Raw genomic sequence first — 27,823 nt, forward strand, 5'->3', positions numbered from 1 at the left:
CAAAGTCTATCTTTTATTAAAGTACAAAAAATGAGGTTCTACAAAAAGCCATGCAAGGAAAATCGAAGCATATAAAATAAACTACAAAGCAATTAATTGGGGGGGGGGGAGGCGGAGGATAAAAGGAGAGGGCTTTGCTAAACTTCGGGACAATTAATTGCGGGGGGGAAGGGCTGTATGGGAGAGTTTGCTAATGCGTCAGATCATTGTAGTTTTGGGTTTTGTTTTTCTTTCTCCTTTTCTACCTTCCATGATTATTTTATTTGGAAACACACACACACACCCTCCATTGCCAACCTGGTTTGCCTTTCCAGATGTTCTGGTGCTCAACTCCAGACAGCGATGACCAGCACAGAGCGCTGGGAATTGTAGTACAGAGCGCCTGGTGGGCACACCAGGTTGGGGGAAAGGCTGCGCGGTCAAGGAATGTGGAGTATAACCAGGTCTCCACAGTCTAATACTGAACTGAATTAGGGGGTGGGAATGAGTGCTCAACATTTCACCCTTCCCGTTCCTTAGCAAGCCCTTGCCTGGGGAAATATATGTGGGGCAGGTTGCAGTGTTACGAAATAAGCAGCAGCTCTTTTGTAAAATAAAAATAGAAATTAAAAAAAAGGAATACTGTTTGAGAAACTCAATTTTTATAAAAAAAAAATTAAAAAACGAAGTTTTGACAGAGCAACAGTTCTCTAATCCTCAGTGAGGCAGTTCAGGAAAAAAACAAGAACTGGCAGTTATTTTGTGCAATTAGGAGAGTGCAGCCTGTCCCAAACCATTTGATGGCAGGAGAGGCGATAAAAAGAGGCGCCCCTCCCGCAGCAGCTATTAGGGAAACCCTGATTGGTCCAGGGAGGCTCAGCACTGCTGTGACCTGGCCCAATCAGAAGGCTGGAGAATGGCTCAACCATAAGAAGGGACTTTGGGGGGGGGGGAAATGGGGTGAGGAGTTGGGGGGGGGGGAACGGCGGGATAGGAGAAGCAGCGCCCCTATTCAGTTGTCCTTCACAACCACAGCCATCTTCTTCTGGAGCCTAGGCAAAGAAGAGATGGATACGAGGTGTTAATTTAGGGTTATCCGTATTTCAAAAAGCGAAAATCTGGAGGCTTTGAGCTATTTTTAAAGAAATCGGCCCAAATCGACACTCCCCGACATTTAATAATAATAATAAATTTTATTTATACCCCGGCCTCCGCAGACAAGGCCAGATTTTTAAAGAAATCCACCCAAATCGACACTCCCCGACATTTAATAATAATAATAAATTTTATTTATACCCCGGCCTCCGCAGACAAGGCCAGATTTTTAAAGAAATCCACCCAAATCGACACTCCCCGACATTTAATAATAATAATAAATTTTATTTATACCCCGCCCTCCCCAGCCAAGGCCGGGCTCAGGGCGGCTAACAACCAATAACAAAAACAAGTTGAACGATTACAACTTAAATACAAGATTAAAATACAACATTAAAACGCAGCCTCATCACAGGAGGAGAAAGGAAAAAAGAAAGAGGTGGAGGAAATCAAATTTCAGCGATTTCCACCTACACGCCGTTTACAAGGGCCGAATAATTCGGCCAGCCCAATTAATCTGAATTTATGGTGCGGTTTACCTCTGCGGATCAGGGCACAAGATCGACATGACTCTAATTATGACATGAAACCAACTGTGATGAGCTCTGGTGACTCTGGACCAAGTCAAATTGCCAGCCGCTGGCTCAAAGAAAGGCATTTCGGAATATTCTAAATGGCCTCGGTCCAATATACCTGAAGAAGCATCTCCACCCCCATCGTTCTGCCTGGACACTGACGTCCAGCACCGAGCGCCTTCTGGCGGTTCCCTCCCTGCGAGAAGCCAAGCTACAGGGAACCAGGCAGAGGGCCTTCTTGGTGGTGGCACCTGCCCTCTGGAACGCCCTCCCATCAGATGTCCAAGAGAACTACTACCACCAAACTTTTAGAAGACATCTGAAGGCAGCCCTGTTTAGGGAAGCTTTTAATGTTTAATAGGTTACTGTATTTTAGTGTTTTGTTGGAAGCCGCCCAGGGTGGCTGGGGAAACCCAGCCAGATGGGCAGGCTATGAATAATAGAATCATAGAATCCTAGAGTTGGAAGAGACCACAAGGGCCATCGAGTCCAACCCCCTGCCAAGCAGGAAACACCATCAGAGCACTCCTGACATATGGTTGTCAAGCCTCTGCTTAAAGACCTCCAAAGCAGGAGACTCCACCACACTCCTGGGCAGCAAATTCCACTGTCAAACAGCTCTTACTGTCAGGAAGTTCTTCCTAATGTTTAGGTGGAATCTTCTTTCTTGTAGTTTGGATCCATTGCTCCGTGTCCGCTTCTCTGGAGCAGCAGAAAACAACCTTTCTCCCTCCTCTATGTGACATCCTTTTATATCTTTGAACATGGCTATCATATCACCCCTTAACCTCCTCTTCTCCAGGCTAAACATGCCCAGCTCCCTTAGCCGTTCCTCATAAGGCATCGTTTCCAGGCCTTTGACCATTTTGGTTGCCCTCCTCTGGACACGTTCCAGTTGGTCAGTGTCCTTCTTGAACTGTGGTGCCCAGAACTGGACACAGTACTCCAGGTGAGGTCTGACCAGAGCAGAATACAGTGGCACTATTACTTCCCTTGATCTGGATGCTATACTCCTATTGATGCGGCCCAGAATTGCATTGGCTTTTTTAGCTGCCGCGTCACACTGCTGGCTCATGTATATTCTGAATATTCTGAATATTCTGAATATTCACCCACCTCCCACTTAAGGATGAAAACAAGACACCCATCCTCACAATGTCGTTGACTTGCAGGCAGACATAAACACTTAGGTTCGGATAATGCTGAGCTGCCATATGTCCAGGTTTTCCAGGACAAGTCCTCTTTTGGGGAGTCGCCATGCCCTCGGCAGATTTTTGCATTTTACATGAAATGTCCTGGTTCTGGGGGTGTTCTTTGTTTTTTTAAAAATTGGGGGGTATCCCACACTCATAACAGGAGGAGCGAGAAGCCATTATTGGGTGGGGGGGGGGGAGAGAAATCAGTAAGCTCTTAAGGCAGGGTGTACTGAGCCTTGAGCGGCTCGAGTCAGTGAGCCAAGCTGCGCCTCGCAAAAGCAAGCAAGCAAGCAAGGAAAGGTTTAAAATTCACTGCATGCAATGCCCTAAAAGAAAATGTGATGAAAATAATGTATAGATGGTATATTACACCTGTCAGGTCAGAGAAATTGTATAAAGTTAGTAATAAATGTTGGAAATGTAAAGAAAAAGAGGGAACATTTTATCACATGTGGTGGGAATGTAAAAAGGTGAAATGCTTCTGGGAGATGATATATAATGAAATGGAAAAAAATGTTGAAATATACATTTATAAAGCAACCAGAAGCATTTTTACTGGGCATTGTGGGGAGTGATATAAATAGAAAGGAATATAAGCTCTTTTTATATGCAATAACAGCAGCAAGAATATTACTGGCCCAAAAATGGAAGCAAGAAGAACTACCGACGATTGAAGAATGGAGGATGAAGTTAATGGACTATGCAGAACTAGATAAACTAACAGGAAGGATTCGAAACCGGCGGGACCAGAAATTCACGGAAGACTGGAGTAAATTTACGGACTATTTGAAAAGTATTTGTGAAGATCAGACGACGTTTGTAGGTTTGCAAAAAGTTTTGTGAGGTGAATTATTGGAAGTATTGCAAAAATGGAGAAGGGGGAGGATGATTTGTTAAGAGATGTAAAGGCAATATAAAGTTAAGAAATGCGTAAGAAGTGGTTAAAACGGTGGATCATCAGAGGTGCTGATGGAAGTCTAAAAAGATATAAAAATCAGTAAAAATTATATATATATATATAGCAAGCAAGCTAGGCAAAAACCCCACACTCCAATCTGACCACACTGGTGATGGACCTGGCAAGATGGAGGGGGAAAAGGATACAGCCTATGAGCAGGACACCTGCTTGGCATGTAGAAGTCAGTGCCAGTCGACACTTGAGACAGATGGAGTCAGGAGAAGGGAAAAGGAGGCAGCGTTTAACCACTCACACTTTGGCCGGCTCCTTGTTTTGCTTCATCAAATCTTGAAACTCGATGGCTTCTTTTATTTTCTTCAGCAGCTGGTACAGCTTCCGGTCACGAGTCTGGAAAGGGAGGAGGAAATATTGTCATTATCAATTCTTCCCATCGTATTTATTTATACCTTCGCCTTCCCCCACGGACCAGGAACCGAAGCGGCTTACAAAAATTAAAACAGCGCAGATTGAGATACGAAAAAGCTAAGCGGTGGAAGATCATTGTTCCAAAGTAATTAAGATGCAATTTATTTATTTTTTTAAAAATCTATTAAAATGTAGATAATAAAAGCAGCATGGTACTAGACTATTTAAAAGCCCTTTCCTTAAAATCTCATTTCTTCCCAAGAGCCTGCTGGAATAAAATCATCTTCACCTGCCGGTGGAAGGAAAAGGGAGCCAGTCTGGCTTCTCTAAGCAGGGAGTTCCAAAGGTGTCTGGGAGCAGCCACCACCAAGAAGGCCCTGTTCCATGTCCCCACCTGTGAGGGTGGCAGGACCGACAGAAGGCCCCCCCCCCACCGAAGATCTCAGAGTCTGGGCAGGTTTGTATGAGGGAAATACAGTCCTCAGGCATCCTGGGCGCAAGCCATACACAGGGCCTTCTTGGTGGTGGCTCCTCCCAGGGAACTTGGGCTCCAAGAAGTGCTGTTTTGGGGGAACAGGAGGCGGGTGGGTGTGGAAGACTCCCTGGTCCTGAACGAGGCAACTGTGCCCCTGAAGGAGCAGATGCACAGCCTGAGACTCATTTTGCACTCACAGCTGTCCATGGAGGCGCAGGTCAGTTCTGTGTCCAGGGCAGCTGTCTACCAGCTCCATCTGGTACGCAGGATGAGGCCCTCCCTGTCTGCGGACTGTCTTGGCAGAGTGGTGCATGCTCTGGTTATCTCCCGCTTGGACTACTGCCATGCGCTCTATGTGGGGCTACCTTTGAAGGTGACCCGGAAACTACAACTAATGCAGAATGCGGCAGCTAGACTGGTGACTGGGAGTGGCCGCCGGGACCACATAACACCGGTCCTGAGAGATCTGTGTTGGCTCCCAGTACGTTTCTGAGCACAATTCAAAGTGTTGGTGCTGACCTTGAAATCCCTAAACGGCCTCAAAGGCCCAGTAGACCTGAAGGAGCGTCTCCACCCCCATTGTTCTGCCCGGACACTGAGGTCCAGCTCCGAGGGCCTCCTGGCGGTTCCCTCCCTGCAAGAAGCCAAGTTACAGGGAACCAGGCAGAGGGCCTTCTCGGTAGTGGCACCTGCCCTGTGGAACGCCCTCCCAGCAGATGTCAAAGAGAAAAACAACTACCTGACATTTAGAAGACATCTGAAGGCAGCCCTGTTTAGGAAAGCTTAAAATGTGTGAAATTAAAATTTTTAATACATTAAAATTTTTAATACATTAAACCCGGACACTGAGGTCCAGCTCTGAGGGCCTTCTGGCAGTTCCCTCCCTGCGAGAAGCCAAGTTACAGGGAACCAGGCAGAGGGCCTTCTCGGTGGTGGCGCCTGCCCTGTGGAACGCCCTCCCACCAGATATCAAGGAAATAAGTAGTTACCTTCTCTTTAAAAGACATCTGTAGGCAGCCCTGTTTAGGGAAGTTTTTAATATTTAACGCAGTACTGTTTTTAACACTCGATTGGGAGCCGCCCAGAGTGGCTGGGGAAACTCAGCCAGATGGGCAGGGTATAAATAATAGATTATTATTAATATTTATTATTAATCAGGGAGCGGCCATCTTGCAGCCCCCTCGCAGTCCGAGGGGGGACACTTAAGCCGAAAGGACGCAGTTCGGCGGCAACATTTACGCAAGGTCCGGGACGCGGCTTTCAGGCTTTTCCGCCCCCCGCCCCGCGAAAGTCACCTGGATGGTGTAAACTCTTCCTTCAGTGCTACTGCAGACGCCACTGGGAGCTTCTACGATCCGCTTCTTGGAGCCTCCCAAATCGCTGCTCTGAGAGAAAGCTGTGGAAAGGGACAGGAGGAAGGGTTGATTTATTTTATTTATTAAATCTGCACACACACACACCCCACTTCATGTGCAGCTCTCAGGGCGCTTTTCAACGGTTTGCCACGGAATAAATGCAAAAGGCGTAATAACAATAAAGATCAAAGCAACCATCTCACATGTAATAATATAATTTTATTTATATCCCGCCCTCCCCAGCAGAAGCCGGGCTCAGAGCAGCTAACAACAGTAAAAGTAACACAGTTTACATAAAATCACAATCAATTAATTGAGATACATTCTAAAATCAATTCATTCTATAATCAATTCAGAGACAAATTAATGGCAGCCATTGGGCTAGAGTTCTATGAGGATTACAGAAGGAGGGGGTCAGACGTCCAAAGGTCTGCTTGAAGAGGAACAAATATTAAAACAGTGTTACCTTGGCTCCCGGACAAATTGGCTGCCAAAGACCAGAAGCAAGTGTTCCGGTTTGCAAACGTTTTTCGGAAACCGAATGGACGGACTTCCAGAACGGATTGAATTCGTGAACCACGGTACCAGTGTATATGCGTCCCCTTTTGAAAGTGCCCTCCGCCCTGGGGAAAAAACCCCAAACCCAACCATAGAACAGAGGGAGAGAATTGCATTGAGGGGCAGGCTTGCATTTAAAAATACTTTTACAGTGGTGCCCCGCAAGACGAATGCCTCGCAAGATGGAAAACTTGCTAGACGAAAGAGTTTTCCGTTTTGGAGGTGCTTCGCAAAACGAATTTCCTATGGGCTTGCTTCGCAAGACGACAATGTCCTGCGAGTTCCTGCTGGTTTTTTCCCCTTCCCTCCCCCTTTTTCTAAGCCGCTAAACCGCTTATCAGCTGATCCGATCAGCAGATAAGCCGATAAAAGCCGCTAATAGCGCTAATCCTTCAATGGGCTTGCTTCGCAAGACGAAAAAACCGCTAGACGAAGAGAATCACAGAACGGATTCTTTTCGTCTTGTGAGGCACCGCTGTATTTTAAAAAACCAGAAGCCTTTTTATTGGGTATATAAAAGTGACGAGATACCAAGGGAGGATAAAAGACTGTTTATGTGTGCAACAACTGCGGCGAGAATCATTTTAGCCCCAAAATGGAAACAAGAAGAAATACCGACGCAAGAAGAGCAGAAGATGAAAATGATGGACTGTGCAGAACTGGCGAATTTGACAAGAAAAATCCGAAACCAGTATTCCCAAAAGGACTGGAGTAAGTTTATACAATATTTGGAAGATCATTGTAAGCAATTAACATGACTAGCAGGGTTGCCTGAAGACTTGTAATGGGAAATTTTCTACCTTTCTATATTTAAGTTTCGAGTCCTGTTGTAATGAGTGCAATTAGAACTGGAAAACGCAATGTCAATCAATTGTTTTTGTACCTGGTGTTAGCCGCCCTGAGCCTGGTCTTGGCTGGGGAGGGCGGGGTATAAATAATTTTTTATTATTATTTATTAAAATGCAATGATATAAAGGTTAATTTTGAAAGCCGTGAGGCGGGAGGGAAGGAAGGAAGTCAATAGGCTCTCAAGAGCCAGGGCAGTAAAGTAGAGAACGATGGTGTGAATGTATATCATTACTGTATTTTTTGCTCTATAAGACGCACCTTTTCCCTTCTAAAAAGTAAGGGAAAATGTGTGTGCATCCTATGGAGCGAATGCAGGCTGCGCAGTGCTCCCTCTCTCCCTGTTCTAGCTTCTGGCTTAACTGCGCGAAGCCTCCACAGGGCAGTGGGACGCCTTCATCCTGCTGCCCTCCGGAGGCTTCACAGGCTGTCCCAGAAGCCTCCGCAGGACACGGGGATGAAAGCTCCCCGTGCCCTGTGGAGGCTTCGCGCAAACTAGACCAGCTAGATCAGGGGTCTGCAACCTGTGGCTCCGGAGCCGCATGTGGCTCTTTTACATCTTTGCTGCGGCTCCGGGGCGGATACTAGCGAGGGGAGGAGGCGCATTGTGCGCCCCGACACTCCTCACTGCGGCGGGTGCTGTACTGGCTGTGACGTCGCATGGGGGCGGTGCGTGCGTTAGTCACGCACCGTCCCAACGTCACTTTCCCGCCCGCTGTCAGATCGTGGCTCCGAAGATATATTTGTTTTAAATGTTGCAATGGTTTTGCGACTCCCAGTTGTTGTTTTTTCTTCGGAAACGGGTCCAAGTGGCTCTTTTTGTCTTAAAGGTTGCAGACCCCTGAGCTAGACGGAGCGCTGCGCAGCGCTCCCTCTAGCTATTCTGGCTTTTGGATGGCCCCGCAAAGCCTCCGCAAGGCAGGGGGATGAAGGCTCCCCGTACTCTGCGGAAACTTCGCGCAAAGCTAGACCAGCTATCCCAGCGGCTATCCCAGAAGCCAGATCCCTCTTGCTGTTCTGGCTTCTGGGATTCAGAAATCCCCCCCCCCTTATTTCCTCCCCCCCAAAAAACTAGGTGCGTCCTATCATCTGGTGCGTCCTATAGAGCAAAAAATACGGTAAATGGAAAATAAATAAAAATTACAGTGGTGCCCCGCAAGACGAATGCCTCGCAAGACGGAAAACTTGCTAGACGAAAGAGTTTTCCGTTTTGGAGGTGCTTCGCAAAACGAATCTCCTACGGGCTTGCTTCGCAAGACGAAAATGTCTTGCGAGTTTTTCCCCCTTCCCCCCCTTTTTCTAAGCCGCTAAGCCGCTTATCAGCTGATCCGATAAGCCGCTAAAAGCCGCTAATAGCACTAATCCGTCAATGGGCTTGCTTCGCAAGACGAAAAAACCGCTAGACGAAGAGAATCACAGAACGGATTCTTTTCGTCTTGCGAGGCACCACTGTATATATATATCTGAGTAGCAGGCTTGCTTACACGCTCCTGGGCTCCCCGGGAACCATTCCTGGGACGACTCCTCTTCAGACTTGCACTGTTTGGCGTTCCCGCTGCCGGCTTCCAGTCGACTCCGCTTAGCGCTCCCGCCGCCGTCAGAGTCGGGTTTATTCCTCTTGGTGCTAATTCCAGAGGGAGCCATTCTCTTGAAGTTTTCTTCCTCCGTCTTGCGGTCCCGGCCTGGGCAGGCGCAGACCCGGGCCTCAAAGCAGCGTCGTCCGAGGAGCTGGCCCCTGTGGAGAAAGGGGGCAGGATGAGGAGAGGAGACGTCAGACGAGGGAAAACCTTTTTCCTTTTTCTTTGCAGCTCACATCTGAGAAGGCTTCCGAGGGCCGCATACAAGCGGCAAAGGCAGAAAGGGAAGAAGGAATGAATGGGATTTTTTTTTACCTCTGCGAACTAGGCTCCCCATGCAGACAAAGAAATAATAATAATAATAATAATAATAATAATAATAATAATAATAATAATAATAATAAATTATTTATATCCCGCCCTCCCCAGCCGAAGCCGGGCTCAGAGCGGCTAACAACAGCAAAATGATACAACACCTGGGCACCCACTTTGCAAATTTGCAAATGACAGCAAGGAAGTCAGGTGACGGCGTTCTCGCAAGTGGCTACAGCGGTCCCTTGGTTCTCAAACGCCTTGGTACCTAAACAACCTGGAACCCAAACACTGCAAACTCGGAAGTAAGTGTTCCAGTTTGTGACCTTTTTTCGGAAGCCGAACATGCTCCGTTTTGAGTGTTATGTAGTAATAATAATAATAATAATAATAATTTATTATTTATACCCTGCCCATCTGGCTGGGCTTCCCCAGCCACTCTGGGCGGCTTCCAACAAAATATTAAAATACTGTAATATATCAAACAATAAAAGCTTCCCTAAACAGGGCTGCCTTCAGAGGTCTTCTAAAAGTCTGGTAGTTGTTGTTCTCTTTGACATCTGGTGGGAGGGTGTTCCACAGGCTTCCATTTTGAGTGTTATGCTGAGGTTTGTCAGTTTTTGCTATTTACAGTGGTACCTCAGGTTACAGACCCCACTAACCCAGAAATAGTACCTTGGGTTAAGAACTTTGCTTCAGGATGAGAACAGAAGTTGCGCAACGGCAGCAGAGGGAAGCCCCATTAGCTAAAGCTTAACCTCAGGTTAAGAACAGTTTCAGGTTAAGAACGGTCCTCCGGAACGAATTAAGTACTTAACCCGAGGTACCCGAGGTACTTTGCGTTTTTCCGGCTCTTTTTTGTGACTGTGCGAGACCCAGTTCAGCTACTGATTGATTGTGTGACTGCAGCACATTGTTTATTGCTTTCGTTTTATGGATCAATGGTCTTGTTAGAGAGTAAAATCCATGTTTAAATTGCTGTCTTAGGGGTTGTTTTTAAAAGTCTGGAATGGATCGATCCGTTTTGCATTACTTTCTATGGGAAAGCGCGCCTTGGTTTTGGAACGCTTTGGTTTTGGAACGGACCTCCGGAACGGATGAAGTTTGAGAACCAAGGTACCGCTGTAGCCAGATTTGGACAGGATCCCTCCCTTCCTTGTGGTTCAACAGGATCAGTACCCACCCACCCACCGTCACAGATCTCTAGAGTCACTGGGCACCCTTCTCCCACCCACCCCCAACCCTGGACCCATAGCTAGAGCAAGGATCTATATAATAATATTTTTTTATTTATACCCCGCCCTTCCTGGTTCAAAAACGGGGCTCAGGGCAGCTAACAACAAATTTAAAACACTTAATTATAAAAGCAGCATAAAATACAGTATAAAAACATGAAAAACAATAAAAATAAAAAATCAATTAGATAATCCCCAGGGCTAGCTGGCGGAATTGGCCCTACTTGGTCCAGCGAGGAGACCAGGGGAGAATTAGCTGTGGGGTCTCAGAGCAGGTGATCTTCATAAAAGGGGAAGGGGAGGGAAGAGAAGGGAGATAAAAGATCAGGCTGAATTCAAATTAAAGGCCAGGCGGAATAGCTCTGTCTTACAGGCCCGACAGAAGGAGGTTAAATCCTGCAGGGCCCTGGTCTCACGGGATCTAGAGTCAAGCACCAAAGAAATTTTCAAGTGACCGTCAAGCTGGTCCTCAGATCTCACGAGAAATTTGGTTCTAGAGTTGCTTCAACGCTGCCTGTGACCTCTCTATCTGCAAACAGGAGTTCAGAGTCCCATCTCCCGGCCACAGACCCGGAGGCGCTGGCCTCATCCTTCCCAGAGAACCTATGAGTTCTGGAACCCAGGAGACAGAGCCCCCAATGCACTCTCGAGGGCCCTCCTTGGGGGGCAAGGAGGTGCCGGGGGGAGGAGGGAGAAGAGAGGAAGAGAAGTGTTTTACGCACAGATGGGTCTCCAGGGTGATGATGATCAGGATGGGGCGGCGGTTCATGCCTCCCTGGCAGGAACTGTTGCACATGAAGTTGTAGAGAATTTTGCTGCTCTCTGTCCCCAGCTGAAAGGCAAAGAGGGGGCAGGAATTGGGGCACAGGGAGCTGCTGATCTCCCCCCCCCCCGACTATTCAAGGGGAGCGTCTTTGCAAGGTGCAATGCAAGATCATTACTACTATAATTACAATTATTATCAGCAGGGAGAAAGTGTGCAATTTTCTTTGCAAGCTGCATCGTATTACAATTACAGTGGTACCTCGGGTTACAAACGCTTCAGGTTACAGACTCTGCTAACCCAGAAATAGTACCTCGGGTTAAGAACTTTGCTTCAGGATGAGAACAGAAATCACGCAGTGGCAGCGCAGCAGCCGTGGGAGGCCCCATTAGATAAAGTGGTGATTCAGGTTAAGAACAGTTTCAGGTTAAGAACGGACCTCCAGAACAAATTAAGTACTTAACCAGAGGTAAAGGTAAAGGGACCCCTGACCATTAGGTCCAGTCATGGCCGACTCTGGGGTTGAAGTGCTCATCTCGCTTTATTGGCTGAGGGAGCCGGCGTACAGCTCCCGGGTCCTGAGGCCAGAATGACTAAGTCGCTTTCCTCCCTTGGGAGATTTTAAAAGAGGTCAGACGGAAATCTCAGTCCAGGGTTTGCTTGCTGTGACTTTGGCATTGCAGGGGGTTGGACTAGATGACCCCTAGGGATCTCTTAAAAGGTAAAGGGACCCCTGACCATTAGGTCCAGTCGTGGCCGAGTCTGGGGTTGTGGCGCTCATCTCACTTTATTGGCCAAGGGAGCTGGCGTACCGCTTCCGGGTCATGTGGCCAGCATGACTAAGCCGCTTCTGGCGAACCAGAGCAGCGCACGGAAACGCCCTTTACCTTCCCGCCAGAGCGGTACCTATTTATCTACTTGCACTGGTGCGCTTTTGAACTGCTAGCTTGGCAGGAGCAGGGACCAAGCAACGGGAACTCACCCCGTCGCGCGGATTCGAACCGCCAACCTTCCGATCGGCAAGCCCTAGGCTCTGTGGTTTAACCCACAGCGCCACCTGCGTCCCTATAGCCAGAGGTACCAGTGTATAATTAATATTATTAATTAAACGTGCATACTATAGCCCTACATCCAAAGATCTCGGGCGGTTCACAGCGTTAAAAATACAGCGGAACCTCAGTTGTCGAAGCTTCGGAGGAAGAACAATTTGGAACCCAAACGCCGACAGACCCGGAAGAGAATGCTTCCGTTTTCGAACGGCTTCCAAGGCGTGGTTCTCCATCTGTCAATGGATTTTGCCGGCCAGCGATCGCACCTCCGTTGTCGAACATTTCGGAAGCTGAACGGCCTTCCAGAACGGATTACAGTTCTGCAACCGAGGTTTCGCTGTTAACGCAAGATAAAAAACGCTCCATCTCCAAACAGAGTTCGGAAACTTCAGTTTGGAGCAGAACTTGGCAGCCAGGACAAGACAGCTTGACCCATTTGCACCGATCCTGGCCCGACGTCACCGGCTGCCGCGACACCTGAACGCAAAAGGTAGATCTCCAGCGTGATCCGGGGATCTTTTCCCGGTCCAAGCCCCCTCCCCCTCCCCCAACGCCCCAATTTCGATAACCTGGGGTGCCTCGTAGGGAACGACGACGCTGTGGCGCTTGGTGTTCTCGTCAGATAAGTACTGGGCCTGCCGGTTCCCTTCCACCCGGATCAGGTGCTCGGCGGGGGCGATGCCTCCTGGAGGACACAAAACCGGATCGGGGCCGGGCGGGGGAGGGAGAAAGGGGGGAGAGAGAGAAAAGCGTGGGGACGGCTGCTTTGCAAAAGGGACAAAGGATTGGGTGCAGATGGCATCTGCGGCGCTCAAAACGGGAACGTGTGCCGCGTGATGCTTTCGACGGCGTGGCCTCTGAGCGCGCGCAGAGGGCCCACCCCACACCGGAGCCTAACCACCCCCAAACCGCCGGCTCCACATAGGTAAAGGTAAAGGGACCCCTGGCCATTAGGTCCAGTCGTGGCCGACTCTGGGGTTGCGGCGCTCATCTCGCTTTACTGGCCGAGGGAGCCGGCGTCCAGCTTCCAGGTCATGTGGCCAGCATGACTAAGCCGCTTCTGGCGAACCAGAGCAGCGCACGGAAATGCCATTTACCCTCCCGCCGGAGCGGTACCTATTTATCTACTTGCACTGGTGTGCTTTTGAACTGCTAGGTAGGCAGGAGCAGGGACCGAGCAATGGGAGCTCACCCCGTCGCGGGGATTCAAACCGCCGACCTTCTGATCAGCAAGTCCTAGGCTCTGTGGTTTAACCCACAGCGCCACCCGCGTCCCTGGGAGTAAATCTCAAGGAGGGTTACCTGGGGGGATGCTAAGAGGCAAGAGGAAGTCAGGTGAGCGCTGGGGGCGTAAATCGCCGGCCAGCTTAGGAAAGGTCCTTTCGCCAGATCAAGCTCATCCCGTTTCGTTGAATTAATCAAACTAGTTTCAATCGGGTTCTGAGCCAATGCGCAATTCATCGCTCTCGTTCTGAGATTTATGGTGTTATTCTTATCTCCCTTAATGCGCTGTCCGAAACGCTCTTCTGAGTAACGTTTTTTTATAGCACAGGGCAAGCGGTTTTCGAACTTTTCCCCCAGGGCTGCACTTCCAGAATAAAAATCTGCTCGTGCCACACCAAATTTGTTGCTAAGAAATACGTTGGAAAATTAAAAGAAACAACTGCTCCGTTTATAGTGAAGAATGCAGCTGCTTTATAATTTGATTGTATATAATCTATTTGCACCTTAAACCCAAGTTGTGGTAGCCAAAACTGAAAGTCTAGGCACCTTTTCTTTATAGTGAGGATTATTAAAATAGCTTTTATTTTTGTGCCACTTTGTTTTTGTTTCTAAGTTCCTCTTCAACCAGGCCTTTTGTTGTTGTTATTTCTACTTTTCAAGTTTATACAATTTATTTATTTATGTTTGTTTTTATTTCTGTTTCCCCTTTTCTCTTTTCTTTTTTTTGTAACCTTCCTTAGTTTCTTTTTTCCTTTTTCAAGTGTGAAAGTATTGATTTGTACATATTTGCAATAAAATTGAATAACATTTTTAACATATATATATACAGTGGTGCCCCGCAAGACGAAATTAATTCGTTCCGCAATTTTTGTCGTCTAGCGAATTTTTCGTCTTGCGAATCACGAAATCCCATAGGAATGCATTGAAAATCAATTAATGCGTTCCTATGGTCAAAAAAAGTCGAAACAAAGCCAAATTTGGTACAACAACAGTTTATTAACTGCTCTTTAAAGTCACACATACTGTAAAGAGCAGTTCAAAAATTGAAGGGAAAATAAATTAACTTTATAAACAAAACATGTCTTTGTTTTTAGACAAAGGAAACAAAGCCGCGAGACGTTTTCGTCTTGCGAAGCAAGCCCATAGGGAAATTTCGTCTTGCGGGGCAAATCGAAAACGGAAAAACCTTTCGTCTAGCGAGTTTTTTGTCTTGCGAGGCATTCGTCTTGCGAGGTACCACTGTGTGTGTGTGTGTGTGTGTGTGTGTGTGTGTGTGTGTGTATATATATATATATATATATATATATATATATATATATATATCTCAAGTCTTACTGACTAGTCATTTAAATGGTGATTCGATTTGATTTAAATCATGATTCGATTTGATTTAAATCAAACCCACCCAGACCACAAAGCAGGGATTTGGACGGGGAAGGAAAGCGAAAGCGTTTGCCTTGGGGCATCACCCCAGTCCTTGTCCCCAGAGACCAGCCCCTCCTGCCCAAAAGAGCCAGCCCATTCCCTCTGCTGGAGCTTACCGCGGCTGCCCTCGCCAGAGCGCTCGTGGTGCGGACATCGCTTGACCACCTCGGCGATGTGCTCCGACTTCTTGAAGATGGCCGTGGTGCGGATGATGGCCCAGAGAGGGGGTGGCGTGGCCACTTTGATGAGAACAGGGCAAGTCTTGCCCATCTGGCAGTAGAGCTTGTTGAGAACCGGTGAGTACTACACGTTGGGGAGGAGATAAAAGAGAGGGAGAGAGAACATTATAACACGGAAATTATACAATTTATTATCATCACCTTGCCAACAAAGGTCCGTGTAGTTAAAGCCATGGTTTTCCCAGCAGTGATGTGTGGAAGTGAGAGCTGGACCATAAAGAAGGCTGATGGCCGAAGAATGGATGCTTTTCAATTCTGGTGCTGGAGGAGACTCTTGAGAGTCCCATGGACTGCAAGAAGATCAAACCTCTCCATCCTTAAGGAAATCAGCCCTGAGTGCTCACTGGAAGGACAGATCCTGAAGCTGAGGCTCCAATCCTTTGGCCACCTCATGAGAAGAGAAGGCTCCCTGGAAAAGACCCTGATGTTGGGAAAGATGGAGGGCACAAGGAGAAGGGGACGACAGAGGACGAGATGGTGGGACGAGAGTTTAGTCATTTAGTCGTGTCCGCCTCTTCGTGACCCCCTGGACCAGAGCACGCCAGGCACTCCTGTCTTCCACTTCCTCCCGCAGTTTGGTCAAACTCATGCTGGTAGCTTCCACAACACTGTCCCACCATCTCGTCCTCCGTCGTCTTTTTGCTGGCCCTTTGCTTTACATTAAAATTCCTTCCCTGACACTTTTTTTTTGGGGGGGGTAGTTATCTCGACCACACAGGATTCCCCCCCCAAAAAAAGCCACACACACCACAATCCCATTAACATGCCCAAAGTTCAACTAACCTTTTCGGCCATCACGGCACAAGATCGAGGGATTTAATTTCGGAGACTGAGCAACGCTGTCCGTCCGTCTCTCTCTCTCCACCCCCCCAATCCCTCTCAGCAACGCCGGAAACTCAATGAAATGTGCAAGGAAGAGAGCAAAACATGTCCAAACTTGCCTTGCGGAGTTGTTGGGGGGGGGGGCGTGGAGAAAAGGGGTCTGGTCTAAAGTCCAGCCTCCTCGAATATCCGCCTTTAAAAAGCTGCGAGACTCGGGTCGCAGTCACAGCATGTGTTCAAAGCATGACTTACAAAAGCTGGGAGGTTTTTCCGCCCAAAGAATTACAGGAACTGTAGTTTACTGAGGGTGCTCAGAGGCGAGAGGAGGCCCCCTCCCTAGTGTCCCATCCCCGCTGTGGGATCTACAATTCCCAGAGCAGTTTAATAATAATCAACCACCACCCCTTTCTGGGAATTGTAGCTCTGTGAGGGGAAGAAGGGAGCCTTAAACTATAACTCCCAGAACTCTTGGGTGGGAGGAAGCGATTGACGGGTTAAAAGTGGGACGGTGCTACTTTAAATGTACAGTGGTACCTCGGGTTAAGTACTTAATTCGTTCCGGAGGTCGGTTCTTAACCTGAAGCTGTTCTTAACCTGAAGCACCACTTTAGCTAATGGGGCCTCCTGCTGCTGCCGCGCCGCGGGAGCACGATTTCTGTTCTCATCCTGAAGCAAAGTTCTTAACCTGAAGCACTATTTCTGGGTTAGCAGAGTATGTAACCTGAAGCGTATGTAACTTGAGGTACCACTGTATAGTGAAAATGGGGCCTTCGTAATTTCTTGACAAGTCTTCAAAGTGAATTTCCTTATCCCATCTGCGCCATACATTTAATCTCTTTAAACGGTAAAAACTGAGCGCCCCCCAATGTATGTATGTATGTATGTCTATCCATCTATCTCAGGGAAACTGTAGTTTATAAAGGGTGCTAGGAGCTGTCCGAATATCCCTATTACAACGGCCAGAGTTCCCTGGGAAGAGGGATGGACTGTTAAACTACTCTGGGAATTATAGTTCTGTGGGGGGAATAGGGGCTCTCTCAGCACCTGGAACAAGCTACAGCTCCCAGAATCCTTTGGGGTGTGTGTGAAGCCATGATTGTTTGGACGTGTGGCATCACAGCGCTTCAAACGCATGGCGCCAAGGCAACCGACATCCTTCAGCTGGGTGCCCTTGAGCTGCTTTGAACTACAACTCCCACCGGTCGCCAGGCGGCACGGCAGGAGTCAAGGATGGGTGCAATCCACCCGAAGCGCGTTTCTAAAAAGAATGTGGCCCCTTCTGAACATTTTGGGAAGGAGAGAGCAGGCTAGGGTCTTCTGCTTGTGAAAATGAAGCGTTAATGGGTGACAGAGATTGGCACCAAGATATAAGACTTTGAAAAGCTGGTACCACTGGACCCAAGTTCAGGTATTCCAGCATCGCAAGAGGGTTTGACAACATGACCATCGGGGGCCCCTCTGTAATTCTACGATTCTACAAATCGATTAAATTAGTTAAGAATTAATTGTAGTTAGTTAATTTTGAAAGCCAGGGCAGTAAAGTCGATAATGATATTGTAAATGTATATTATTAACTGGAAAATTAAGATTGCTGGAAGAAATATCAACAACCTCAGATATGCAGATGACACCACCTTGATGGCAGAAAGGAGGAATTAAAGAACCTTTTAATGAGGGTGAAAGAGGAGAGCGCAAAATATGGTCTGAAGCTCAACATCAAAAAATGAAGATCATGGCCACTGGGCCCATCACCTCCTGGCAAATAGAAGGAGAAGAAATAGAGGCAGGGAGAGATTTTACTTTCTTGGGCTCCATGATCACTGCAGATGGTGACAGCGGTCACAAAATTAAAAGATGCCTGCTTCTTGGGAGAAAAAGTGATGACAAACCTAGACAGCATCTTAAAAAACAGAGACATCACCTTGCCGACAAAGGTCCGTATAGTTAAAGCCGTGGTTTTCCCAGTAGTGATGTATGGAAGTGAGAGCTGGACCATAAAGAAGGTCCATAAACGACCATATATTCAACACACAAAAAACAGCGACAATTTGTTGCTGACAAAGTACAGCTGGGCATAGAAAGGGCCCCGTTACCTTCAGTAGCTTATAATAATAATAATTTTTTATTTATACCCCACCCATCCGGCTGGGTTTCCCCAGCCACTCTGGGCAGCTTCCAACAGAATATTAAAAGGTAAAGGGACCCCTGACCATTAGGTCCAGTCGTGGCCGACTCTGGGGTTGCGGTGCTCATCTCGCCTTACTGGCCGAGGGAGCCGGCGTACAGCTTCCGGGTCATGTGGCCAGCATGACTGAGCCGCTTCTGGCGAACCAGAGCAGCGCAAGTAAACGCCGTTTACCTTCCCGCCGGAGTGGTACCTATTTATCTACTTGCACTTTGAGGTGCTTTCGAACTGCTAGGTGGGCAGGAGCAGGGACCGAGCAACGGGAGCTCACCCCGTCATTGCGGGGATTCGAACCGCCGACCTTCTGATCGGCACGTCCTAGGCTCAGTGGTTTAACCCACAGTGCCACCCGCATCCCAACAGAATATTAAAAACATGATAAAACATCAAACATTAAAAACTTCCCTAAACAGGGCTGCCTTCAGATGCTTAGGGCCTCATCAGACCTAAATCCGGCACTCAGTGTACCCCAACCCATTATTATTTTTTAAAATAGATCATTTCCCCTGCCCCACTTCCACCCCCCTGCCCAGGTCCGTACGGTGCAGGTGACAGATTTGGCGGTCCCCGACGGCTCAAACGCCAACTCGAACCCGTGCTCGCCAGGGTAGTTTTCAGTGGAAGGGACGGCCGAGGTGGTGGGGAGGATTGTGGCCTCGCTGCTCTGGTCGTCCCCCTGGGGGGCACCGCCCTCCTCCGGGAAAGGAAGGGCAAAGGTCTCCAGGGTCAGGTCCTTATGAAGTTCCTCCTGGGAGGGGCAGAGGGTGGGAAGAGAGAAAGAGATTGAAAAAGAGAATTACGGGGTTGCAATTTGAAGGGACCTGAGCGAGTCGAAGCAATGTGGTCTGAGCAGGACAAGCGCCCAAATATCATCATCATCATCATCTTCTTCTTCCAGTGCTACCTTGGTTCTCAAACTTCATCCGTTCCAGAAGTCCGTTCCAAAACCAAAGCATTCCAAAACCAAGGCGCGCTTTCCCGTAGAAAGCAACGCAAAACGGATTAATCCGCTCCAGACTTTTAAAAACAACCCCTAAAACAGAACTTTAACATGGATTTTACTCTTTAACGAGACCATGGATCCATAAAATGAAAGCAAAAAAACCATGTACTGCAGTCACACAATCAATCAATCCATCGGTAGCCAAAAAACCCCCGTATTTTTCGCTCCTTAAGACGCACCTAGTTTTTAGAGGAGGAAAACAAGGGGGGGAAATATTCTGAATGAAACAGTGGATGTATGATTTTTGTGGTTCATGCTGTGGCCACAGACGCGATATGCGATTTGATGGTGATTTTGGGGTAGCCCAATGCAAAAATCCTGAGGATCCATGTGGATCCGTGCTTTGTAACCATGTTTTTGCGCCATTGTGGCCCCACAAAACAGTGGGTGCGTGATTTTTTTGGGGTGCAGGCTGTAGCCATGGACATGCTATGTGATCTGATGGTGAATTTGGGGGGACCCAATGCAAAAATCCTGAGGATCCATGGCCTTTTACCTCCCCCCTCCCAGGCAGCCTCCTTTATCTCTAGCGTCCCTTATCTCTCTCCCAATCCCACTAATCAGCTGTTTCCTTTCAACACTCCCTTCCCTCTTTCTAAAAAAAAGAGCATGATCTTCTTTTCTCCCCTGGGCAATTTGGCTCCAGGGACCGCACATTCGCTCCATAAGACGCACAGACATTTCCCCTTACTTTTTAGGAGGAAAAAAGTGTGTCTTATGGAGCAAAAAATACGGTAGTTTCCTATTTAACTTACATTATAGTCCAAAGGCTATTCATCAGGAAATAAGGATTTATTTCCTGTTTTAAGTTTTTCATGTGTGCTAAAACTCAGTCCAAGTTTAAAAAAAACAAAAAACCATTTAACCCCATCAGTTAATAAACATGGATACATATACTATAAAGTTATTCTTTTAGTTAAATAGTTTCGATTGTTATTAAGGAAATGGTTATTTTTCTCTTTCCAACAAAGTACAGCAGAAAAGTTGTCCAACTATAAACAGTTGACTTATTAAACCTCACAATAATTACACAATTATCTATGTATTTCTAACAGTATAAACAAATCAGTAATTTTTGATATAACTGTAAAAACCACTCTGAAAATTTATTCATTCCAAAAATGAAACCTTCATCTGGTTGTAAATATTAAGATTATACCAGCAAGAATGAATCATTCCGTAAAAAAATAAATGATTTAAATGATCCACCCTGTATTAGATCAAACCGATCGAGTCCCTTTCCAACTCTACAATTCTACTAATTCCACTTACCTCAAAATCTTTGCTGGACTGCATGCAAGTCCATAGCTCATTGAACACCGCGTCGGATTCAAACAACTGTTCCATCTTCAAAGCCGGGAGCAGGAGAAGCAGACAGATGTCGCTTGAAAATAAGATACAGATTTGTTAGATATCGGTCCCTCTATCTCAGGCCTAGGCAAACTCCGGCCCTCTAGGTGTTTTGGGACTACAACTCCCATCATCCCTAGCTAACAGGACCAGTGGTCCGGGATGATGGGAAATGTAGTCCCAAACATCTGGAGGGCTGGAGTTTGCCTAGGCCTGCTGTCTCCTTCGTTCAGCCTTCTCCAGCCCAATGCCTTTCCAGATGTTTTGGAACTACAACTCCCATCATCCTCTGCTGCGGATGATGGGAGTTGTAGTCCCAAACATCTGGAGGGCTGGAGTTTGCCTTGGCCTGCTCTGCCTCCTTCATCCAGCCTTCTCCAGATGTTTTGGGACTACAACTCCCATCATCCTCTGCCGCGGATGATGGGAATTGTAGTCCAAAACATCTGGAAAGGGAACCAGATCGAGGGAGGACTTCGTTTCAAAACAGGTAATCTGCTAATCACAGTTCTCTTTCTCCCCCTTACACCAAGGCAAACCATCAAGGGGGAGGCGCAGAGACGATACCTAGGTCGCTCGCATACATGAATTCGTTTGCAATATTACTGCACTGCAACAGAAACACAGGATTGTACAACTGGAAGGAACCCAGTAGTCATCTAGTCCAAGCCCTTCATCTGGTTGTAACTATTAAGATAATAACAGCAAGAATTAGTCTTTTTTTATGGGGGGGGGGAGATTTAAATCAAGTCTTACTGACAAGTGATTTAAACCAATTTGATTTAGTTGTGGTTGCTGCTCGTATTTTGTTAGCTAAAAAGTGGAAAACCCAAGAATTACAAACGATAGAAGAATGGCAGATGGAGATGGTGGATTTTTCGGAGCTCGCCGACCTAACCGGAAGAGTCCAGGAAGAGTGGATTAAATTTAATGATTACTTAGTTAAATTAACTGAAAACAGCTTGCAGATACTTAATTGGCATTGGATTTTATTTATGTTAAGTGTCGAATTAATATGTTTAAATCCATAAGGTGAAGATTTAAGGGTGTTAATGTTTAAGTTAAATTTCATAAGAATTGGGATTTGGAAAACCGTTAAAAGGATATGCAATGAAATTCAACCAAAGGGAAGCGAGGAAGTCACTGAACAATGTTAATAAGTGTAATTTTCAATAAGGCTATGATTTATTTATGTTTGTTTGTTTATAATATTGTGAAAACCAATAATTTTTTTTGAAAAATAAACCAATTTGATTAAAATCAGAACCACCCCGGATACAGCCGACAATCGGATTGGCTCTTTTTGCTGCTGCATCCCACTGCTGGCCTCATGTCTAGCTACAGGGGTCCCCTGGTTCTCAAACGCCTTGGTACTCAAACGCCTTGGAACCCAAACACTGCAAACCTGGAAGTAATTGTTCCGGTTTAGGAACTTTTTCCGGAAGCTGAACATGCTCCGTTTTGAGTGCCACACATCTGGTTTGAGTGTTATGTCTGTTTTTGCTATTTATTTTGCCTTTTTATTTTTGCGGCTCTTTTTTGCTGTTATTGTGACTGTGTGGAACCCAGTTCCGCTACTGATGGATTGACTGTCTGACTGCAGTACATTGTTTATTGCTTTCATTTTATGGAGCAGGGGTAGGCAAACTGAGGCCCGCGAGCCGGATCCGGCCCAATCGCCTTCTCAATCCTGCCCGGACAGTCCGTGAATCAGCGTGTTTTTACGTGTGTCCTTTTCTTTAAAATGCATCTCTGGGTTATTTGTGGGGCACAGGAATTCATTCACTTCCCCCCCCTTCGAAATATAGTCCGGCCCCCCACAAGGTCTGTCTGAGGGACAGTGGACCGGCCAACGGCTGAAAAAGGTTGCTGACCCCTGCCTTAGAGAGTAAAATTCATTTTAAATTGCTGTTTTAGGGGTTGTTTTTAAAAGTCTAGAACGGATTAATCCGCTTTGCATGACTTTCTATGGGAAAGTGCGCTTTGGTTTTGGAACGCGCTTTGGTTTTGGAACAGACCTCCGGAATGGATTACGTTTGAGAACCAAGGTACTAAGACCATCATTTCTCACTGGATGGGGAAGATAATAAAACATGGCAAAGGCACAGCTGTCAACCGTCTCTTATTTGGCGGGACAGTCCCTTATCCCAGTGCTGCGTCCCGCATTGATGATGTGCCTTAAATTTCCCGGATTTCAAAGGAAGCAGCTCCTCTCCCCCCCTCCCTGCCGGCCAGGGAGGAGCGAGGCTCCAGCTGTGTTGCTTGGCTGTGTTGCTCACCCAATAAGGAGTCTGAGAATGACTGGGGGGTGGAGCTTGCATGCCTTGTGCCAATCAAATCGGCCGCCTTGCCTGGGGACTCGCCTTTGCTCAGCGCTTCCCAGCGGAGAGGTGATGGTGGTTTTCCTTGCTGCATCCCCTTTGCCGGGTTGCTGCGCTGTGGGAACCACGGCTTGAGGCTTCCTTTGGCTGCTGGCTGGACTTTCTGCCTTTGGCTCAGAGGGGCTCAGAAGCTGAACATACCTGTGCTCTGAAAATCCCTTATTTTGGCTGCTGATCCCTTATTTCCGAGGCTGCTGGTCCCTTATTTTCAAATCTGTAAGTGGACAGCTATGGGCAAAGGCAGGAAAGCTTATGACACTTTCAGTTGCCCAAGGACCCCAAACAGGTGTCAATCAGCCAAGGAAGAGATCCTTATGGCCTTATGGATTTTCCCAGAATCTTAAATATCCGGAAATTCTCAGGATCTACTAAGCTGAACTCTCTTGGCACATCACTAAGTTTTACCAACTAATACTGACCGCACGAAACAGACTTAACTCAATTATCTGATCATGAGAGCAGCAACTCGTGGGCACCACGTAATAATACGTATTCCCCATATTCCAACAAGGGACGCGGGTAGCGCTGTGGGTTAAACCACAGAGCCTAGGACTTGCTGATCAGAAGGTCGGTGGTTTGAATCCTCGTGACGGGGTGAGCTCCCGTTGCTCGGTCCCTGCTCCTGCCAACCTAGCAGTTTGAAAGCACGTCAAAGTGCAAGTAGATAAATAGGTACCACTCCAGCGGGAAGGTAAACGGCGTTTCCGTGCGCTGCTCTGGTTTACCAGAAACGGCTTAGTCCTGCTGGCCACATGACCCGGAAGCTGTATGCCGGCTCCCTCGGCCAGTAAAGCGAGATGAGCGCCGCAACCCCAGAGTTGGCCACGACTGGACCCAATGGTCAGGGGTCCCTTTACCTATACAGTGGTGCCTCGAAAGACGAAAAGATTTCGTTCCGCGAGTCTTTTTGTCTTGCGATGTTTTTCGTTTTGCGAAGCACGGTCCGTCGCAACTGCACCTCTTCAAGCGGCTTTAAAAAAAAGCGCAAGACGTTTTCGTCTTGCGGAGCAAGCCCATAGGGAAATTCGTCTAGCGAAGCAACGCAAAAATGGAAAACCCTTTCGTCTAGCGAGTTTTTCGTCTTGCGAGGCATCACTGTATTCCTACAAACCACACTGGCTTAAAATATTGAGTATTTGGGGGAAAGGCGTCTTCACAGCTTATGCTAAAGCTTTTTTCTATACCTGATGCTAATCTCTCGAAAATATTTAATCAGGACTGAACATGCCACCGGTCCTCAGTGTGGGGTTTGTTTGTTTTTTGTCTTCTCCCCGCCTCCTCATCTATTCATCTTGCTCTGCTTTTACTAAAATAAAAAATGCAATCCATGTATGCACTTTGTTATAAGGAAAACACTGCTCCCTTTCCCTTACTCTCCTTTTCCCACCTCCTTGTTGCCTTTCTTGGGGCTAACAGGAACACAATACAGTGGTACCTCGGATTATGTGTTTAATTCGTTCCGGAGGTCCGTTCTTAACGTGAAACTGTTCTTAACCTGAAGCACCACTTTAGCTAATGGGGCCTCCTGCTGCTGCTGTGCCGCCAGAGCACAATTTCTGTTCTCATCCTGAAGCAAAGTTCTTAACCTGAAGCATTATTTCTGGGTTAGCGGAGTCTGTAACCTGAAGCGTATGTAACCTGAGGTACCACTGTATATGTAATCCAAATTTCCAGCAGATCTGCATTTGAAACCAGGAGCCCCACCAGTTAAATCAGACACATCCAAAGTCCGTTTTGGGGCCTAATCCGGCCCGCTGGTCAGTTTAATCCGGCCTCTGTGGCAGTTTATTTCCTGGGGTAAAATCCTAAAAAAAATCTCAACAACTTCAATCCTAAAGAAAGCTCAACAACTCTGAGGTAAAATCCTTAAAAAAGCTCAACTTCAATCCTAAAAAAAGGTTAACAACTTTGGTCGGCCTTCACGGCCCTTCACTTCATCAAATCTGGCCCTCTCTGAAAAAAGTTTGGACGCCACTGACTAAAATAAAAAATGCAATGCAAGTATGCACTTTGTTATAAGAAAGATACCGCTCCCTTTCCCTCACACTCCTTTTCCCACCTCCCTTGTTGCCTTTCTTGGGGCTAATGGGGGGGGGGGGAATATGAAATTCAAATTTTGAGCAGCTCTGCATTTGAAAGCAGAAGCCCCACCAGCTGAATGCATTTTGGGTTATTTATTTATTTTAAAAAATCCATTTATTCATTAGGAAGAACAGGATATAAATTTTAATAATAATAATTCCACTGATTAAAAAATAAAATTGATTCTTTTCTGTGCATGCACAAACAAATAACCCTAAGCAGGCAACCAGGATTTTATTTATGTTAAGGGTCGAATTAATATGTTTAATTTTATACTGTGAAGATCTAAGGATGTTAATGTTTAAGTTAAATTTTATAAGAACTGTGATTTGGAAAACCGTTAAAAGGACATGCAATGAAATTCAACCAAGGGGAAGCGAGGAAGTCACTTAACAATGTTAATAAATAAAATAATAATAATAATAATAATAATTTATTTATACCCCGCCCATCTGGCTGGGCTTCCCCAGCCACTCTGGGCGGCTTCCAAAAGAATATTAAAATATTATAATACATCAAACATTAAAAGCTTCCCGAAACAAGTGTAATTTTCAATAAGGCTATGATTTATGTTTGTTTGTCTTATGTGTTTGTTTATAATGTTGTGAAAACCAATATTTTTTTTTGGGGGGGGGGGACCCTAAGCAGGCAATCAGTGTAGGAAAAAAAAATAACAACAGATAAGAGGAAGGCCTAAACTCTCCTTCCCCAGCCAGAAACGTTCTTAGTACGTTCCTTTCCGGCCTCCAGGCAGGAAAAGGGGTTCTTTGGCCCGGGTCGTACCATTCCTTAAGGCGGGGGGGTGTATATTGAGAAAGCTCGGCAACTTCGCTTCGCTCCCTATCGTGTCTCCACACACAATCCTGGCTACACCGCTGTACCGCTTTACACGCGACGCTCGAGTTATCAGAAGGGCAAAAAGCGCCGCACACAAATGTATAAGGCGCCTAGCAGTTCCCCATCACCCCTCCTGGCATCGTTATGGTTCCTTCTGACACCAGGGCGGACTGTACCATGTAGCAGGTTTCCGGACGGATGGGGGGGGGAATGGTAAATCTAGGGCAAGGGTTTAATTCTATTAAAGGGGCACTAACGCATTTAGGGGGGATTCGTTCCCACGGTGGGGTTTGGGGTTCTTTTGAACAAGGAAATCAATGATTGGGACTAGTGCTGGGTTTATGCACAAAGCAAGTAAAAGCTGCAATTTAGGGCACAAAAATAATGAATAAGTTTTTCATACCTGGTAAAATAGCATTAAAAGGATAGCAGGCTCTCAAAGCAGACGTTAAGAGTTTTCTGACTTGCAAATCGTCCAGTATTTTTCACTCAAATGAATTTCATATGCAAATAAATTTAATGCATGGAATGTTTGTAGCAGCATCCTCTCCTCGCAAGTAAACCTATTTGCATATGAAATAGCTCCGACACGGGACACACTGATAAATCAAGAATATTGCGGGGGGTGTCAGATTTTTTGAGGGGGAGACATACATATTACGTCGGTTCTATTTACCCTCTCACAAACACCTATACACAAAAGCAGTCTTCCTCAACATCTGGAGCCCTCCAGTTGTGTGGTTTTTTGCATTCCCAAACAGCTGGAGGGAACCAGGGTCGTCTTCTTTTCAGGACGGTGGAAACTCCGAGATGGAAACATTTTTTAAGCAGGAAACTTCCGATCATCTTTGCTCTCCCTCTCTCTTCCCTGCCCTTCCCTGCAATCTTTGCACACTTCAATTAAAAATTGCATTGGGGGCCTCAGGTCTCTGTAAGGATCGGGATCGCCCCCCCAAAAAAGTAACGTTCCCCCCCTTTCCAGAAAGATCTAGAAACGCTGCCTCTCCGCACCGTTTACCTGGGAGTAAGCCCCACTGAACACAATGGATCTACTTTCCAGGGGAGCACATTGGCTCTTAAGCAACATCTAAAAAAATTAACTTGCAAGTTTGCATTCGCTGGTAGGATTCGGAGCGGCTTACTTCCCGAGTAAACGCCTGCGGGGATCGGGCCGCGAGCTCCTTTTTCAATCTCCGAGGGACGCACAAGAACGGGGGTGGGAGAGAAGGAAGCCCCGCTTTTTCCGACCCTCTTGGGGGGCAAAGTGGGGTGGGGTGGGGGAGAGATTGGGGAAGCGCCTCTCCTTTCTCCCCCCAAGCCGTGCTAAGCGAAAGTTCCTCACCAAAGCGAGGCCTCCTCTTTCTCCTCCTCCGGTTCCCTGCACGGGCAAATCCCGGGGGAGGCCGAGCTAACGTTCCACGGATGGAACCCCGCGGCCGCCAACGTTCCACGGATGGAACCCCGCGGCCGCCAACGTTCCACGGGATGGAATACCGCGGCCGCTAACGTTCCACGGGATAGAACGCGACGGCCGCCAGCGTTCTTCCCGTGGAACCCTGGCGCTGGCAACGTTCTACGCCCCCGCTCCTTTTTCAATGGGGCTCACCCGTGGGACGGAAGCGGCTCATCGGCCGGTGACTCAACCCCGCCAGAAAAAAAATAAACAATTCCGCATAACCCGCGCGCGCCTACCACGGCCTGGCCTTTACCCGGGTGGGCAGGAACTCGGTTTTCTTAACCCCCCCCCCCAAAAAAAGGAAGGGCAAAGGCCGTGGCAATCTCTTTACCTGCTCCAGGTAGCGGCCCCTCCACCAGCAGCCCGGCCTCGCCCCTCGCCCTCCACCCGACTGAACTGTAAGCGGCGGCAAAATCAGATGGGATCAGCGGAGGCGTGGAAATGGCCATGCTGCGGGGATTCCCCTGTTTGGTTCCCGCG

General features: G+C 47.2%; 1 protein-coding gene across 2 annotated transcripts; it reads right to left on the reverse strand.

Moving 5' to 3' along the window:
- TP53 (tumor protein p53) lies at positions 1 to 27,823 on the reverse strand. Of its 2 annotated transcripts, none has more exons than XM_081168014.1 (10): positions 27,675 to 27,823; positions 20,510 to 20,621; positions 18,776 to 18,982; positions 15,105 to 15,291; positions 12,909 to 13,024; positions 11,250 to 11,359; positions 8,888 to 9,138; positions 5,940 to 6,040; positions 4,057 to 4,151; positions 1 to 1,031 (listed from the first exon to the last, which is right to left on the reverse strand). In XM_081168014.1, exons 2-10 carry the CDS (start codon positions 20,582 to 20,584, stop codon positions 992 to 994), a joined length of 1,182 nt encoding a protein of 393 aa, XP_081024140.1. In that variant the 5' UTR covers positions 20,585 to 20,621; positions 27,675 to 27,823; the 3' UTR covers positions 1 to 991. The 2 variants fall into 2 exon arrangements, with proteins under 2 accessions (XP_081024140.1, XP_081024141.1); XM_081168015.1 differs by lacking the exon at positions 27,675 to 27,823 and adding an exon at positions 27,230 to 27,431.

This window comes from Podarcis bocagei (genome assembly GCF_964188305.1).
Source record: "Podarcis bocagei genome assembly, chromosome: 13".
Taxonomy (NCBI): Eukaryota; Metazoa; Chordata; class Lepidosauria; order Squamata; family Lacertidae; genus Podarcis; species Podarcis bocagei.

What these genes read in the sequence shown, in the direction of transcription:
- TP53 (XM_081168014.1), bottom strand. Translation starts at nt 20,584, where the DNA reads ATGGAACAGTTGTTTGAATCCGACGCGGTGTTCAATGAGCTATGGACT. An exon ending in ATCACCCTGGAGACCCATCT is followed by an intron (nt 9,139 to 11,249) that starts GTGCGTAAAACA and finishes CTTTCTCCACAG; the next exon opens with GGGCCAGCTCCTCGGACGAC. An exon ending in AACAAGGAGCCGGCCAAAGT is followed by an intron (nt 1,032 to 4,056) that starts GTGAGTGGTTAA and finishes TTCTTTGCCTAG; the next exon opens with GCTCCAGAAGAAGATGGCTG.